Source organism: Eleutherodactylus coqui, chromosome 4, assembly GCF_035609145.1.
Source record: "Eleutherodactylus coqui strain aEleCoq1 chromosome 4, aEleCoq1.hap1, whole genome shotgun sequence".
NCBI lineage: Eukaryota > Metazoa > Chordata > Amphibia > Anura > Eleutherodactylidae > Eleutherodactylus > Eleutherodactylus coqui.
The window spans coordinates 231,741,258-231,759,385 of record NC_089840.1 but is presented as its reverse complement, the minus strand read 5'-3'; the positions used below and the strand labels follow the sequence as shown (position 1 = coordinate 231,759,385).

Here is an 18,128-nt window from a genome sequence, read left to right as displayed (position 1 = left end):
CCGCAGCAGACTGGAAGCTCCGTTCTGACCATCTGTAGGAAAAAGCCGAGTGCTCAGCTTATGGAGTTATAGAAACAGTGTAGGGCACTGTGCTAGCCTGCTTCCATAGCTCCCATTCATTTCAATGAGCACAGCGCTAACCACTTGGCTCTTTCTGTAGGCTCTGCATGGGCGACCAGTAGCCATGCCAGTGGTTTCCCATCTAGGCTATGTAAAAACTGAGATGATAATACTCCTTTATTTGAAACTGGTCAGGGCTCCTAGTGGTCAATGTATATTTTTGCAGGCAAAAGTCCTGGAGAAAAAAATATGGCCGCACCAGTTTCTCTAACTACCTGGTGTATACTGTGCATAAGTATCATTAGTCTAAGACACTACACCTGCTTTGATTGACCAGCACAGGCCAGTAGCAACAGCATTTAGTGTCTGAGGCCTCATTCAGATTAGCGTGGTTTACACACTGCTACAGCAGCGTGTAAACCACGCTGCTGACATGCAGGAATTCTGTGGTGAACGAGCTGCTCCGTGGAGCAGCCCATTCACATGTCCGTGTGGCGAGTAGAGTGCTGCCGCTGCTCCCACAGGAGCCTGTGGTCAGCACCATGGACAGCGCCTAAGCATGGAGCTGACAAATGAGTCGGCACTCGCTGTCCTATCTTTTTTACCAGCGCAAATTCTGAAATACGTGAAATGAGATGTTACAAGGATCCTTGATTGTAATAAAAACTTTCACTTTTTTATTTTTGTGTAAAACAAAACTATGTTTACTTGAACTGTTTCATTTCTACATCCGCTTTTGTCCTCATTGTTGAAGTTCTTTATTATGGTCAATATTAAATGCAACAACCCAGAAAACCAACACAGGTTGGCTAACCTGGCACCTGAATAAACAGCAATATACTTTTTTCTCTATTACGGAAATTGACTAACATAGCAGTAAAAAGCAGAATGAGTTGGGTGTCTCCGGAAAAATGTTTATTCTGTCCTAAAGGAGCAAGTGAAGTTTTATTCTTTATGAGGTCTTTAATTCTTAGACAGAACCACACAGATAACTCTACACTGTAATTATAACATCATTAAATCTAAGTTCAGCAGCTTATAAAATACTGGCATTTCTTCGTTTACTCACTCTGCGGCAGTCCCAGAGAAACTTCAGAAGTGATCCTTGCTCCACTCTCTCCAGCAGCATGCAAAATGGTCTTGTTTCTGTGCAGCACCCAACAAATTCTACCAAATTAGGGTGTGGACCCAACCATACTTGAAATGCTGCCCTCTGCAGGAAATGACGGACCTCGCCGGGCTCAGCAGATGCTTTGGAAGAAAAATGGAAGAAATTAAAGAGGCTGTCATCATCTTTTTGCACCCCTCAGCATAAGGTAGTGACAGGCATACTGATTACAGTGATATGTCTGCTGCGTGGATCTGTTCAGAAGAGTTGGAGAAACTTACATTTTATCAGTAGCAGCACAAGGACTACTTGAAGTAGTCCTGGATATTCATGAGCTGCAGGCTAGTTCCACACTCCAGCTATTGGTTGAATGCAAATGAACATGCCTTGCAGGTAACAAAAAGTAAAGTAGAATGCAAAGATGTACGCTCAAAAAAGCAAGGTTCAATCTGCAAGAATGCTACGCTCATGTGTGGGAAAATATGCATACACCGTGAAGGGTTCCTAATACGCGGTGATAAAAGCCCATTGATTTCTTCTGGCGACTCACATGCATATTATGCACATGAAAAGACACAGCATGCTCTATTCTGGTATGTCTTTCGTGCCAATATAGGCTATGGGGATTTAACATCTATATTTGCTGTATACTGCGTATTGTTGGCCCGTGAAAAATAGGTGCATATTATGCAGGACACATACCCCCGTATGAGTGAGCCCTAAATGTGAGATGGCCTTCTAGGTATGGGAGTTAACTGCAAAATGAAAGGGGGACCTCATTCACTTTTCACCAAGGGCCTTCACTAATCTTGCTTCAGTCTTGGCCTCTTTATAAACTTATTGGTTACTTTATAGTTTAATGTTTGGGGAGAGCACATAACATAACAAAGGGGATTGCATAGTTATTATCGTCAGAGATGCTGGTAGAGCGAATACAAATTTTGATGGCTATGACATTGCAACCACAAAAATGTCAAAATGCCAAAACTAAAACCACATGAATAGTTCTTCTCAGAACAATAGTTTATGTTCCTCATTCTTATCTGCTCCACCTTAATATCATGTACATCAATAGAACTTTACTAAGTACATTCAAAGAAACACGCAAACAGTGTATATGTAAGAAGGAGTTGCTGCCCCACGCTCCCACTTACTGTTAGCAGCACTTCTGTCACTGCTACTGGCCGCCAGAGTTATGCTCCACCACAAGATTCAGGTGGGCAGAGGCAGAGAGCAATCAAAAGGTGCTGAAGGTGGAGGAAGAGGTTAAAAGAGGCACTGTGAATTGGTGGGATGTGACTCTGTCCCTTCCATGACGTTACTGTGCCAAGCCCAGACCCTTACCCCTCAGGAACGAGCCCAAAGACTCAAGAAGGATCTCTGTGCCTCAGGTGTCTGATATAAATAGTGTGAGCTGCTGCACAGTAGGGAGAGGGTAGAGAGCAGAGGAGCAGCACAGAGAAGCAGCAGTGACTGTTGAAGAGCGGCAGCTACAGAGAAAGACAGCCACAGGCAGTATTGAGATAGTCAAAGAGAAAGTAATGGCAGCAGCTGAGAATGGGGTAAGCAGTACTGTTCCCATGCTGGGGAGCAGCACAGAGGTCTGCGAAAGGACCCTGATGACTACGGGGTCAAAAGTGGAAGACCAAAATGGTCCTGATGACCAGGGGTCACAGTACATATTTTGAGCACTGCCGCTTTAAGGTAGTATATGCTGAGTTATTTTAAAGTGTCAATACTGTTTGTGTTCAGTAAAGCTATATTTTGAAAATGTTTGCTGCTTCTGCCTCAGTCTGTCACCACTGCACCATCACATACCATCCACCTGCTTCATAAATATACTCAGATACGTAATCCTGCAATCTTACCTTGCAGTTCTTTAACAATAATACTCCTGCCTTTTCTTCCATCTGTATCTCTCAACACAGTCCTGTAGATTGGACCAAACCTTCCTTCACACATCAACTGAAAGGGTTGACTGATGTTCTCACATGGGATTTCTAGTGCCAAAAGACTGCGATCTCGTGTGCTCAGGACAGTATCCAGTGATAGCTGCTGCAAACTGATCCCAGAGTTCACACCTCTGGAGTTCTCCTGGGTCAGATGCTCTGCTGCAGATAAGCATAAATCATTAGACCAGGACTTAGAAGAATACAAGAATACAGTTGCAACAAGACAAAAGGAATTGAAGAAGAATTAGAATAGTTACTGCCATGTTTTTTCAGTTAGATGACTGTTTAAAGATCCTTATTAACAGATCTTCTTGGCAGGGAGGTACTTAGCGCAACAGGACATACAGTTACACCCTGGGGATAGCGCAAGATCAGAAGAGATCCTGCGCTATTCGGCAGCAGGAGCTGGCTGTCACCGATAGCCTGCCTCCTGCTGCAACAGTGGGGGTGCATCAGGACAGAGTTCGCCGCGCAAAAAACAAGCCCTTATACAGCCGTATCGACGGAAAAATGAAAAAGTTATGGCTTTTGAAAAATGGAGATGAAAATCCACCAAAAATCGTTGCGTCCTTAAGCCCGAAATAGGCCATGTCCTTAAGGGGTTCAAAATCATAAAAATATTCCAACATATAACACCATTTTAATGCTTTGTAGAGATGAGCGAGCGTACTCGGTTCAGGTGTTTTTGCGCTCGAGCACCGCTTTTTCCGAGTAACTGACTACTGGGACGAAAAGATTCGGAAGGCGGCGTGATGGAGCGGGGGGTAGCAGTGGGGAACAGGGGGGAGCTCTCTCTCTCCCCCCCCCCCTCACTCCCCTCTGCAACCCCCGCTCACCCCCGGCGCCCCCCGAATCTTTTCGTCCGAGTAGTCAGTTACTCGGAAAAAGCGGTGCTCGAATGCAAAAACACCCGAACCGAGTACGCTCGCTCATCTCTAATGCTTTGTTGATGTCATGATGAAGCATGATGAAGGGTCCTAGTAGCCTCGAAAGTTGGCACGTATTTTTCTGGTTAGCTAATAATGATATCACCTCTGTAATACTTTTGTCTTTTTTTATACAAGAGTATTTAACATCACATTGTTGCATGTGGCAATATTAAATTCAGTGAAATAAAAGCTCTTCCTCTTTAAAAGGGTTGTCTGGTTTGAAATCCCCCCCCCCCCCCAATACCCTGCAGGGCCTTATGAGTTAATAGAGGGGAATTCAAGCCATTTAGAGATTAGCCATAGCAAAGAGTAGTAGTTACAAAAAGCTTCTCTCACAATGACAAGAGGACCCAGCTCAACCCTTTATTACAATGACCGCCCATGACTTTTCTGGTCACCGTGTAATGCTTCATTTTCCCCGTGGTGGCGCTGTACAGTAATCAAACACTTATCAGATTTTCCCACAGATTAAAGGGGTTGTCCACTTTCTACTGTTTTTGTACAGTTTGTATAATTTCGTATTCTAGCACTAAATAAATACAATTTTCTAATACACATGTATTCAAAATTCTGCTCACATCCCTTTCTTATACCAATGCAGTGTCTTCCATTTGCACAGCAGAATGGAATAGTCCATGGACTGGACTGTCCATAGTAATGTTTGTCAGTCATGTGACCCACTAAAGCTGTCATGTGACTCATGTACAGCTGACACTGATCAGGTATCTAATAGGTGAATAGTATATTACCGAGGAGCAGAAGTCACACGGTATTACTATGTGCTGCATCCCATCATGTCTATCAGTGGAGAAGCGGCTCTTATATTCTTCTCTCTGTTTTCTCTGCCTGGTGTTTTTTTCAGCTAACTTTATTATTACACAACATGAGAACATCACCTGAAGACACCTGTGGTTTTTTTTTTTTAGTAGTTAACTTTATTAGCAACCACTATTAAGACACACGCAACTGTTTCCAGGTCATGTTGTTGTTAATAAAGTCAACTGAAAAAGACAATAACCACACAAAGGGGACGGAAAAAAATATAAGAGCTGCTTCTCCAAAGATACTGATAGACACGATGGCACTGCAGGGAGTAATACTATGCGAGTTCTGCTGATCAGTATCTACTGTTCACCTATTAAATACCTGATCAGTCCATGGACTGTACCATTCTACTGTGCAGATAGGTGCAACTGCGATGGTACCAGAAAGAATTGTGAGCAGAATATATAATACATGTTTAGAAAACGGTATGATTTTTTATTGTATAGCTAAATAAATAAAAACCGGTACAAGCAGTAGAAAGTGAACAATCCCTTTAAATCTAATGACTGTGGCACCCAGCAGATCAAGGACCAAGACTTTGGACTGAGAGGTAAATCATAAATCACACATATTCAGGAGTTCTTTGGCCACATTTGTTTTTCATTGGCTTGAACTTACCTTTGGCTCTTTTTTTCTCTAATTTCAAGTCTCGAAATCGTAAACAGAGAACAATGGCAATTAGAACTATAGTAATCCCTACGAGGAGGACAGGGACCACGATCACCTCATACTCATGCTTTCGGACAACTGCAAAAGAAAAAAAAAAACTGTTGAATTTAACACTTTCATGTCCAAGCGTCATTAATGCCCCAGTGTTCAGGTCACAGTCTGCAATTCTGGTATCCGTGCTTTTGAATAATCATAACTTTTTAATTCTTTTTGAGAAGTAGAGTCAGTGCTCAGATAAAAGCTTCTGCTGCTTCGTTCTAGAGATCATTAGGAGTCTCAGCAACCAGACTCCCATTGATTGAGAATTTTGACATATCCCTAAACATGTTAAAAGTTGTTTTTTTTTAATATGTACTGTAGTTATGCTTTCATATACTTTTATACTTACTGCAGAGTTCATCAGTGCAGTCCGGTAAAGTACTTGCTTGTGGTTGGACACTTTGGTTGCCCATTATTAGATATTTGGGTTACTTCTTCGAGTCTGCACAGTAACACATAAAGCACATACTTAGCACACACTTAGGAAACAGCATAGATTTCAACATAACCTCAATTTCATTAGATTTACTTTGTTATGTATTTCACATATTAATCCACAATAATCTCAGACTAGGAGGCTAATAGTAACAAAAGACTAATCTGCTTCATTTGGGCGTCTTTACATGACTGTGTTTGCACGTTTTTGCGCGCAAAGAAAATAGAAACAATGATGTCAATGGATTAGTTCTCATGTGTGCTTTGTGCATGCATTTTGTGTGCATGCCAAAAAAAAAAAAAAGGTGCCACTATTTTTTAGCGTGCATTTGCACAACAAGGGCCCTATGGAAGTCTGTAGAAGGTGCGTAAATACGCACTCAATATGCACGCAAATGCTCAACACGCTGCGCAATTCAGTGAAAAAAGAACACATCTGGAACTCATTTGTCTAAATAGTCATTTAAACCGGGGAGTATTCATTTGCCGCATACATATTCATTTACGCCGATGCACACGCAAAAAAGCCTCGTACATAGCGCAAATACAATGTGCTGAGGTATGCACAAAAATGCTTACACCCTTGTTAAAGAGCCCTAAGACACTACACGCTACTTTGATAGGCCAGTGCTGCCCATGAGAAGAAGCCCTTATAGACTACCAATACAAAAGGGGACTCAATGTTATAAATCTTAGGTTAATTGTTAATCCGGGTATACAGGCAGGTAGGAACTATTAGGGGTTGATCCAGGGATTAGTCTGATTGCCATTAGGGAGTCGGGAAGGAATTTTTCCCTCATAAGGGCTAATTGGCTTCTGCTCTTAGGGTTTTTTTTGCCTTCCTCTGGATCAACAACACAGAAGAATAAAACAGGCTGGACTAGATGGACATTGTCTTCATTCGGCCTTACAAACTATGTTACTATGTTACACAGTGGGCATCATGTAGTCAGTAAAATGTGATTGTTCTCAGTAAGAGAAACCAAGTAATCCGGTAGATATGATACCTTTTACTGGCTAACAAAAATACATGATGTTATTGCAAGCTTTCGGAATCTCAGAATCCTTCCTCAGGCATTAAAACCTTTTTTTTGTTTCATTAAGTCAGATTGCTGGTGTGGCTATCTTTGCTTGTCCAGGACCAGAGCGTCACTTTAACAGAATTGCCTAAAATATTACTTCTCCATCCAATTCTAACAAGCTAGTATGTTATTTTTAGGCATACTGGTACTTTTAGGTTGACATCTTTATTAAAGTACATTTCATATAGGTCATCCTTTACTCTAAGCAATGTGTTTAAATGGTAGAATGTGCAAAGTCCACTCTTGCAGCATATTGTGATTGTAAGTTTCATTTCACTCTGACTACTGTACTGTTCACAGAAAAGTGCCTGCTATAGCGAGGCAGGCACCTTGTGTGTACACAATACAGTATGCAAAAACTGTATGAGCAAAGGTTACATTTAGATATGGAAAGTACTTGCTTTGGCACCTATCTGATGCCATAACAAACCAGCAACGTCTAATTCAATCTCGCCTCATAGATGGGTAGATAGATAGATAGATAGATACATAGATAGATAGATAGTAGAGATGAGCGAATGTACTCGGTAAGGCCGATTTCGCAATCGAGCACCGCGATTTTCGAGTACTTCACTACTCGGGTGAAAAGATTCGGGGGGGGGGGGGGGGGCGGGGCATGGCGGAGCAGGGGGTAGCAGCACGGAACAGGTGGGAGCTCTCTCTCTCCCTCTCCCCCCCCCCCCCCCCCACTCCCCTCTGCAACCCCCCGCTCACCCACGGCGCCCCCCGAATCTTTTCACCCGAGTAGTGAAGTACTCGAAAATCGCGGTGCTCGATTGCGAAATCGGAATACCGAGTACGTTCGCTCATCTCTAATAGATAGATAGATCGATCTAGTAGGTGAGTGCTGCTAACACTCCTGATATGCAGTTAGTACTTGCAAGTTCAGCCTGAGAATAATTGGGAAAAGTTGAGTGTATTAGCACCTAAATGAATAGTCAGTCCTATTAATTAACCATTTTTCTAGAGAATCCTGTTGCAGGCAATTACAAAACAGCCTGACCCTATAATAACAGTTTGTATAGTCAGGAATGCTGTTTATAACAGCAGCCTGCCTGTATATTCTGTAACTCCTATAATCACAATCTGGCGGTGTAGTCTGACCTGTAATGCAAGGGGAAACAGCAGGTTCTGTTGAATGGCACAGATATAAAAGCTAGGCGGAGGCAAAGTCTAATTTGTAGCGCACAAAGCTTTTTACTATACATGTGTAAGAGGGGTAAGTGGTGCCCTGCTCCTCTCTGACTACAGCGGCTGACAGCTGCTTTGACAATATGCCCAGCTGGTCATGCTATGTTCCAACCCCTGCCAGGGACACGGCAGGGGAGAGACAGAGAGACTGACAGGCCGTCTGAGAACTGGGGTTAAGCCTGGCCCCTTGCTTGTGATGAGGCCGGCCAGGAAGAGAGTGGTATGCTAGAGAGTCACCCTATGATATAAGGGGGCTGGCACTTCCATAGAGCATTCTTTGGGCATTCTTTCAAGTGGTTGGAGCTCAACAATTAGCAAGTTATCCTGCATCCTATGCTATTCAATCACTTAGGAAGCCACCCTAATGGCGATGGGGTATTCTGTGCTATGCTGCATTAGCCAGGCCATACTTAATTTTTGATAGTGAGAATGGAGCTTTATTGCTGATTAGCAACGTGAGAATATAGGTGGGAATATCCCATTGAGGCTCGTGAGTTTAGCATGGTCTGTTTTTTTGTTTGTTTTATATTAGCTATCCCTGGATAGGGAATAACTTGCTGAGTTGTGAATAAGCCTCTAATATCCTTCCACAAACATTTGCTATAACATAAAATACAATATGAGTTGAACTCTGATAGCAGAGACCCTCTTGCAAGGACAATATATGAACCCCCCTGCTTGCTAATAGGCAATCATAGAGCATTCCCTTATGTCTCTAGCAGTAATTGTGAGACACTAAATTCATCAGATCAGTCCCTTAGAAGTAGGATGTTGTCAGCTGCTTTAAGATAATAGTGTCTCCCTTACCTACTGGGTACCTGTGCAGCTGTATAGGTTGCACATATGGTATTCCAACGCCTGTTTAACACTCTATCCTAAGCAAAGTATAATAAGTAACATTATAACTACAGTTAGAAAACCTCGCCTAAATGTTGTGATATAATACCTTAAGCCATAAACAAATAGGAATGCAAAGGTGTGGAGTGTAGAGTGATGCAGAAGCTCCTGTTACAATATCAACGCTCATGTGTCCAAAGCGAAAACATTCAGGATGTCGGGAAGTCACCATGTAGACAAGAACAGACAATTTAATAACTCGTTTAGGCAGTTCGTTTATTTAATTTAGCACATAACTAAAAGTATCCAGGAGCCTAGAAATTACACTACGTCACTTCAAGCTTTACCTACAAAGGTTAACGATTAGTGATGAGCGAGTATACTTGCTAAGGGCAATTGCTTGAGCGAGCATTGCCCTTAGCGAGTACCTGCCCGCTCGAGACAAAAGGTTCGGGTGCCGGCTGCGGGGGAGAGCGGGGAGGAACAGAGGGGAGATCTCTCTCTCCCTCTTTCCCCCCCGCTCCCCCCTGCTGACTGCCGCTACTCACCGTTCCCCCGCGCCGGCACCCGAACCTTTTGTCTCGAGTGGGCAGGTACTCGCTAAGGGCAATTGCGGAATTCCGCACCATGAAATCTCCCGTCCTCACCCGCGGCATGCTCTATTTGCCGCGCGTACACCATTGCAGTCAATGGAAGCCGTCCGCTCACGCTATCTTCCACTGTAGCACAGCAGAAGATAGCGTGAAATCGCCTCTCTGCCCACCGCCGCCGCATCATATGACGCGGCCGGCGTGTCATGTGACGCTGTGGGCGTGTCTTGTGACGTGGCCGGCGTGTCACATGACGCTGCGGCGCGTTACGCCGAAGCGTCATGCGGGACCCAGAACGCCGGATCCGCTGGTAAGTATGGGGTCTCTGTGGGGGCAGCCGGCCTTAAAGATTAGACTACACGTGTTTTGTCTGTACTTTGCAACTATGGAGATACATGATATAGGTCTGCATAGGAGCTGTAGACACAAAATGCTAGGATAGTTGTTTCATTTTTTTAAAATCTAGATAACTTAGAATAACAGATAAAATTGTTGTAAAGGTGGCCGTAGTCTTGAAATCAACTGTATACAGTAGTTAGAAGTGTCTAGGCTTCACAACACCTGTACTTATACAGGGTAATTAAAAAGGAATGGTGCAAAATAAAAGCTGACTTGTTCTACTGTCTATATCTGGAATTGACATAGCTAGAGTGACATAAAAAGATAGAGGAACTCCTCATGTTTTTAATGTACCTTACAGATGTACAATGTGGGCACTGTTGGTGACAGATGTCAAGTCAGTAGTCTAGTTCTGCCTAGATGTGTCCCGGCATATCCTCTGTTATCAATTCTATTGCAGTGGAGATACATTGTTTTAGGTTGTCTAATGTCACCAACGGCGCCCACATCAAACATGTGTAAGGTGCATTAAAATCTTTTCATGTCATTCTGACTGTTGTATGTCAATTTATGCATGAAGAAATGAGATTTACATTTGCACCATTCTTTTTGAATCATCCTGTACTTCTCAACTTCAGTCCTCTCCCTCCCTCAAGTCCACTAGACCGGATCTTGTTGATAATCCTCAAACATGGGTGACGATCACATTTAGCGCTATTTAAAATCCTCTTGGTATTTACATGCGACTGGTCCACTGCCCAAAACAAGCACCGCTTTTTACTGTCTCATGATCCTCTTAGATTATAATAAGCTCTAACTTTCCAGTTCCTCTCTCCTCTTATTGTCTTACTGTGTGCTGAAGATTTTGGCAAAACAACTGTACTTCTTACTGTACTGTAGTAGTTAACTACTAGCTACTAAGTGTTAGTTGAACGCATATGTGCTTCAGTCTCAGATGTTTCCCACTGTAAAGGGATTTTCCATGCAAACAGTATTGATTACCTATCATGAGGAGGTCACCAATAGTTTATGAGCTGTGGTCCTCTGCTCAGGACCCAGGCTGATCAGTTGATTGGGCTTCTGCTGTCAGCGCCACAATACACAAGGGTCAGAGTAGAAGCAGTTGGCTCTGATTCCTGTGTAGTGGCCATTGCTTGTAATTGCAGGCACAGCTCTCATTAAAATCAATGACAGCTGTGTCTGCAGTTACCAGTGCTGGCCTCTATACAGGGGTCGAAGCCAACGGCTTCCACTCTGAACCCTGTGGATTACAGTGCTGACAGGAGGTGCTCGATCAGCAGACCACAGCTGATTAAATATTGATGACCTATCCTGATAGGTCATCAATAGGATTTGCATGAAAAATCCCTTTAGATAATCAGACAGTGTTTTTTAATTTGCACAAAAACTTGGTTTTCATGCGAATTGATGCAACTTTGACAGTAGAAAATCTTACTGTCAAAGCCCTTAAATAAGCCCTAGATGATGGGGGAAAAAAAACATCACCTAGAAGCAGTGTCTGGCTCATCTTGTCCCCGGCACTGATTGAAAATTCCCCACCTCCTGTAAGCGCTGCCTCTGATTGGCTGAGCGCTTTGACCATTCATAGCCATTCGGTCAAAGAGCTCAGCCAATCAGCAGCCAGAAGTACATGAAGAAGAGCCGAGGAGCGCTTTTAGGTGATGTATACATATTTTTTTTCCTGCAGCTAGGGTTTCTTTTCGGGATCAGGCTTATATTTTAAGCAAACCCCCCTCACACCCCCCAAAAATACCTGCCTTCATCCCATTGCTATCAATAGGGCGGCAGAAGCGCTGGTCCCATTGAAAGCAATGGGATAGCATCGCGCTCCTCTGCAACAGTGTTCAGTGATGAGTGGACTTCCCGCAGGGATGAAGAAATCCCCTGCCACAGCTGTGATAGCTGTTGCAGAGGAGCGCAATATTCTCCCTATGTTTTCAATGGAGCCGGCGCTTCCAGCCCCGGCCCCATTGACTTGACAACGAGGTGAAACCCCTGGATGTGACAGCATCCAGGGGTTTCACATCAAAGGAATCCCCTGCTGCAGCTGTCACAGCCGCAGCAGGGGATATCAATCCTATGCCATTGCTTTCAATAGGGCCGCACTATATATGCAAATTTTAGCTTCCTGTGACCGCACAAGTGTGAATAAAAAACGTGTCTGCCGCTTTGGTCACATGTTCTTTATACATGCGTTTTGCGTTTCCCTTTCACGGACCTTTACATTCATGAAAAAAATGCTCGTCTGACTGAGCCCTCAGTCAGCAACACATTGCCCTGTGGTAAACAAAAGTTTTCATAAATGTATCCTATGCAGTGAAAACTCCAGAATACCACCTGGATATTACTGTTACTCCCTCGCCACGCCATAAAATATATATTATACTACAAATATTAGCTTTTTTTCAAACACCTTAGAAAGCCTGTTCTAAATGTTCTGTGTTTCTCACATAAAATTGAAGTGTTAAACATTTTTGTACCATATAATATACTGAAAAACTTTTACAAATTTTTAAGTTGGGTGAAATAGAAAAAAAATACACAATTGTGCCAAATTGCTTTTGTCAGTATATTCTAAGATCTAAGACCCATGACTGTTTTCTTTTTCTTTTGATGGGATTGTGTGAGGGCTTGTTTTTTGTAAGGTGACTTGTAATTTTGGGGTATGTATGACATTTTATCACTTTTTATTCTTTTTTTTTTTTTAGTAGGGGTACCCAAAAAATGGTTATGCTGGTATTATTTTTTTTTTGTTTCCTTGTTACATTCACTATGTATGACAAATAATTATATGTTTTAGTAATTTGGACCTTTATGGATACGATATCAATTATGTTTATTTATTTACATGAGAATCAAGCGTAGGTGGTGAGAATATACAGCAGAGTTGTATGTAGGCAATCAGACAGACAACCCTTTGGATCACGTACATCAAGTAGAACAAGAATCAGGCATTCTGGAGGAAGAAGTCACATGGGCCCTGAAACAACCAAACAGGAAACCTCCTGTGATCACATACCAGCCGAACTGCTTAAGCCAGTGTCAGTCAAGATCTTAACCGACCTATGTCAAAAGATCTGGAGTTCCAAATCATGGCCCAAAGACTAGACAAGATCTGTCTTCGTCATACTTCCAAAAAAAGGTGATGCTCAAGAATGTCCCAATTACCTCACCATCGCCCTCATACCTCACACAAGCAAAATTCTTTTAAAGATCATACAAAAACGTATCGCGACAATTGTTGAACGGGAACTGATGGCTGGCTTCCGCAAAGGACGTGGCACCAGAGACCAATTCGCGAACTTGTGCTGAACTAGGAGAAGACCTGAGAATATGAAAAGGACGTATACATGTGATTCATCAACTACAGCTAGGCATTTGATTGTGTAGAACATGACAAACTTTGGATGTGTCTGAAGCAAATAGGCATCCCAGAACATATTGAACAGCTTATAAGGTCGCTTTGCAACAACCAAGAAGCAACAGTCAGGACCGCTTATGGAAACACGGATTGGTTCGAAATCGAAAAAGGCGTACGGCAAGGCTGTATTCTATCACCAGTCCTTTTCTATCTGTACGCAGAAACGATCGTGAGGCGATGCAATCTGGACGAATCAGAAATTAGAGTCAAAAATCGGTGGCAAAAATGTCAACAACCTCCGATATGCAGATGACATGAGGCTGCTTGCGGAAACTGAAAGAGACCTGGAATACTTTATCCAACGAGTGCAAAAGGAAAGCGAACGCATGGGACTGTACCTCAACAGGAAGAAAACAAAAGCCATGACCACAGCAAGCAATGGTACAGTCAACATAAAAATTAACAATGAAGAAGTAGAGCGTGCAAGATTTCATCTTTCTTGGATCCAAAATCGATTGCAACGGGTAATCTGGACCTAAGATCAAGAGACAGATTACACTTGGTAGGATTGCAATGCAAGGAATGGAAAAGATTTGGAAAAGCAAGGACATTAGCATTGCAACAAAAACCAGACTGTTCAATGCAATCGTCTTTCCTGTACCAACATATGGTTGCGAAGGTTGGATGCTCAGGAAAACAGGCAAGGAAAATTGATGCGTATGAACTATGGTGCTGGAGGAGAATGCTACGAGTACCTTGGACTGCCATGACAGTGAGCAAGGTAGTGTTAGATTGCATAAAAGCAAAAAAGAATCAAACAGCGTCTCTCTTTTTTTGGCCACGTGATGCGTGCTAACTCACTGGAAACAGTACTGATGCTTAGCAAAGTCAGTGTAAAGAGAAAATCAGGACAACAAAGAACAAGACGGCTGTATCCAATCAGGGCCACCACGACCACATCAATAGCCGAACTGAAAGAAACGGTGAAAGACAGGAATGCGTGGAGAACATTGATCCATAGAGTGACCGAAGGTTGGATGCTACTTAACAGATAATCATCATTATTTCCATGAGAAATGGGAAAAGGTTTTTTGAACTTTTAATTCATTTTAATATTTTTTTAAATATTTTTTTAAATTTTATTCAACTTATTTTTGCATTGTTTTTTTTAGCCCCCATAGGAGTCTTTAACATACAATTGTTTGATTGATTCCACAATACACTGCAACAGTTCAGTATTGCAGTATATTGTATTTTTAACCATCGTCTATTAAGCTCTACCTGTGGTAGAGCTTAAGAGACTGAAATACATGGCAACCCTGGGAGCCTTCCCTAGGTTCTAGGCTGCCATGTGAGTTCATCTGCACCCCACAATTGTGTTTTAGGAAGGTGATGGGGCATCAAAGGGGCCCCTCTCTGGCTAGCTGCTTAGATGTCAACCTTGACATTTACATCTAAACATTCAAGTGCTTGCAAGTGGTTGTCAGCTGTCAGAAACAGCCAGCACCCACCAAAAATAAGGCAGGCTCAGATCCTGAGCTCACTGCACATACTACCCGCAACCACCTACCGTATATTTGCAGGTAGTATGTGGAGTGAGCTCATTAAGTGAGCTTAATGGGTTAAAAAGCTTTTTCTAACTAGCTATTGATCCAGCACAAGACAAGGGTTAGGTAGAGTTGGTGTTGCATTTTAACACTGTTGTATTTAATGAGGATTGATGTAATTTATTCTATAATTAATTCTCAATAAGAATACAAGCACATGATTTACTTAATCTTGGCATATCCTACTGTAAATTGTGCGATATCTGACAGTCAGATCGTCTCTTTGTGTATAAGTATAAGCTATCATGACTATTTCTTCTTTTATGTACAATCTATTAACTGAGCAGCATCAATTATTCTTCATACAGTCACAAATTGCCCAAGAACTTAATACAATTAGATCTGAATAGGTTTAGTTTATTTTCTAAATATAAGCAGGATTCTGTATTACTACAGTACTGTACAATTTGGAAGGGGAGCTGAATCAATCTACTTGGACTTTTGCAACGGTCCATGTAAATAATGTCCTATTCTGGTCTGATTTCTCAGATGACCATAAAACCAGAGGGCACATGCATGACATTTTTCATCCATTTGGTGTGGATGTTGACGTGGTATCTCAGCAAGCTTCATCTCTTTAAGTGAAGGTGTGAAGTCGCTGCAGATCCGCATTAAAATCTGTATCATAGTCTGACATTGTCCAATCAGTGCTGACAGTAGTAGACACCCCCATTGACAAGATGAATTGTAATGACCAGTTGGCGATTTATACATATATTTCTAAGACTTCACAATTTGCATTTTTGGTGCATTTCTGAGCCACAACAAAGAAATAATAATGAAAAAAAATATATATATATTTCGGTAGCTTAGAAACTCACCAAAAATGCAAAGTGTGAATGCAGTCTGAAAGGAATAACTGAAGAACAGCATGAAGCAGAATTATGAGAAAAGCTACTGTCACATTTGCCCTGAGCGTAAGACACACCACACCCAGGACGAACGTAAGGTTGCGTTCACACTGGGATCCGACTGCGGAATGGAGTAAAATATCATATAATCTAAACAAAAGGAGCAAGAGACAACCTCATCCTGACTACTACGACAAGAACCGCCCTGTCTAGAAGCGAGGTTATCCCCTCGATAAAGGCGGCCCTACGTCTCATACTTTGGCTACTAACTCTAGCAACAAAAAGAAGGGAAACACTAACAAACAAACAAAAGCACCACTTAGCAGAACTCTAAGGGCTCCTTCCCACGGAGGGATTTCTGCTGCGTAATTCGCGGCGGAAATCCGCTGCGTTGCCCGCAGCTATTAGGTTCTATTGAACCTAATAGCTCAGGGCTCACAGTGCGGAATTCCACCGCGGAATTCCGCACCGTGAAATCACCCGACCTCACCTCTATTTGCCGCGGGTGTACGCTCGGACAGCTTCCATTGCAGTCAATGGAAGCCGTCCATTCACGCTATCTTCCGCTGTAGCACAGCGGAAGATAGCGTGAAACCGCTTCCCCGCCTACCGCCGTCGCGTCATGTGATGTGGCCAGCGTGTCACATGACGCTGCGGCGCGTCACACCGAAGCGTCATGCGGGAGCGAGGACGCCGGATCCGCAGGTAAGTTTGGGGTCTCTGGGGGGGCGCCATGATGGGCTCTGCCGCTGAATTCCGCGTCGGAGCATGTCACGGCCATGTGCAGCCGGCCTTACCACTACAAATACGTTCACTATCCAAAACATTGAAAAAATAATCAGCAACAACCAGACCCAGAAGCAGACCTTAATAATGACCAAGGTAATGCAATTGGACAGACAGTTCCACAAATACCCGGGTAACATCAACATAGGAAACAAGAGAACAAAAGCAGTGACGGGAAAAATACTGCAGAATACAAACAAATGAACAAAGTAACACCTAAAGAAATAACAAACCACAAAATCATAAACATCAACCTGTTGGACAGACTGAAACAGTGCAGCAAGTCTGTCTACGTGTCACGACCACCGTGCCACGACCCCGTCACGGCCAACAGACCATGACAGCTACTCCAGAATTATTATATCATGAGGAAAACAAGTATTTGCTAAAACAGACATATTGGAAGAGGTGGCAGGTCTTAAATAACAGGCTTTGTGGATTTAAATCTTTATTGCCTCATTCGCACGAGTGTATGCATTTTCATGCTGGCTCCATCGTGGCCGAAAAATCGCATCAATGAAGAATAGCTGCAATCGAGTCTCGAGCTTATTTAGCGTTTTGTCGTCCATTCATATGGGTGTTTTGTGGGAAAAATACGTAGCAGCATGGAAATTCTTTGGCTGGCAGAAATCCTTAGAATGACTTCAATTAGCTTTAAAAGCTTAAATAAAGGCAGCTGTCTTCTTTTCCGAGTCCCAAACGCAGGTAAACTCCTTCCATAGGAGTCTATGGAAGTTTCCAGAATTTTTTGGCAAAAGATAGGTCAAAACCTAGCGAGAAAAAACTGTGATTTCTCATGTTGACGGCGCAATTTGATCACAAGACCAAATCAAATGCTTCAAATGGTCACCATTTTTTTATGCAGCTCCCATAGCTTCGTAAAAATGATAGCGTGAATGAGGTCTAAGGGTGCTTTAACACATGATGGAATACTCCACCATGGAAAAATCAGCACCAACATCTGCATATCTAATATGTGGATTGTGATGTGGAATTGCTGTGGATTTCCAAATCCACATGTAATTCCACCAGATACCTGATGTACAATAAAAAAGCATTATTCTGCCAGCAATTCCGCATCAAAATCCACATATGAGACTTGCTGATTTTGGTGCGGAATTCCAAGATGGCATATTTCGCAACATTATTGTGTAATAATTTTTCCTGTGTGAAACCACCCTTAAGCTAGTTTCACACGGGCGATATTGCCATGTAAAAAACAGGGAAAAAAGCGAGTCTTTGCTCCAGCGATTTTTGGGCGTCAGCAATCCTTTTCCTTTAGAATAAAATTGTATCATATACAAGGGAGTGCTGATAAGTCTTTGGCTTTGTGTTTTTTTTTTTGTTTCTATGGTAACGAATGTTACATCACATGAAAGCCTTATGTGTCTAATAAATGTTTTCAAAATTTTGTGTTTGTAGCTTATGGAAACAGTGATCTAGGCA

The 18,128-nt window shown here is 42.5% G+C and overlaps 2 protein-coding genes across 2 annotated transcripts in view; one reads left to right on the top strand and one right to left on the bottom strand.

The window, feature by feature from the left end:
* Positions 1–18,128, top strand: part of LOC136626101 (synaptonemal complex central element protein 3-like) — a 79,579-nt gene that overhangs the window by 9,987 nt on the left and 51,464 nt on the right. The gene's annotated exons all lie outside the window — the stretch shown is intronic.
* The window catches only part of STYK1 (serine/threonine/tyrosine kinase 1), a 36,901-nt gene that overhangs the window by 12,854 nt on the left and 5,919 nt on the right, over positions 1–18,128 (bottom strand). The window contains exons 2-5 of the mRNA XM_066600846.1: positions 5,932–6,024; positions 5,493–5,621; positions 3,037–3,279; positions 1,130–1,311 (exon numbers count right to left, since the gene is read on the bottom strand). Of these exons, the coding sequence (XP_066456943.1) occupies positions 1,130–1,311; positions 3,037–3,279; positions 5,493–5,621; positions 5,932–5,995 (618 nt within the window). The 5' untranslated portion in view covers positions 5,996–6,024. The remainder of the gene's footprint in view (positions 1–1,129; positions 1,312–3,036; positions 3,280–5,492; positions 5,622–5,931; positions 6,025–18,128) is intronic.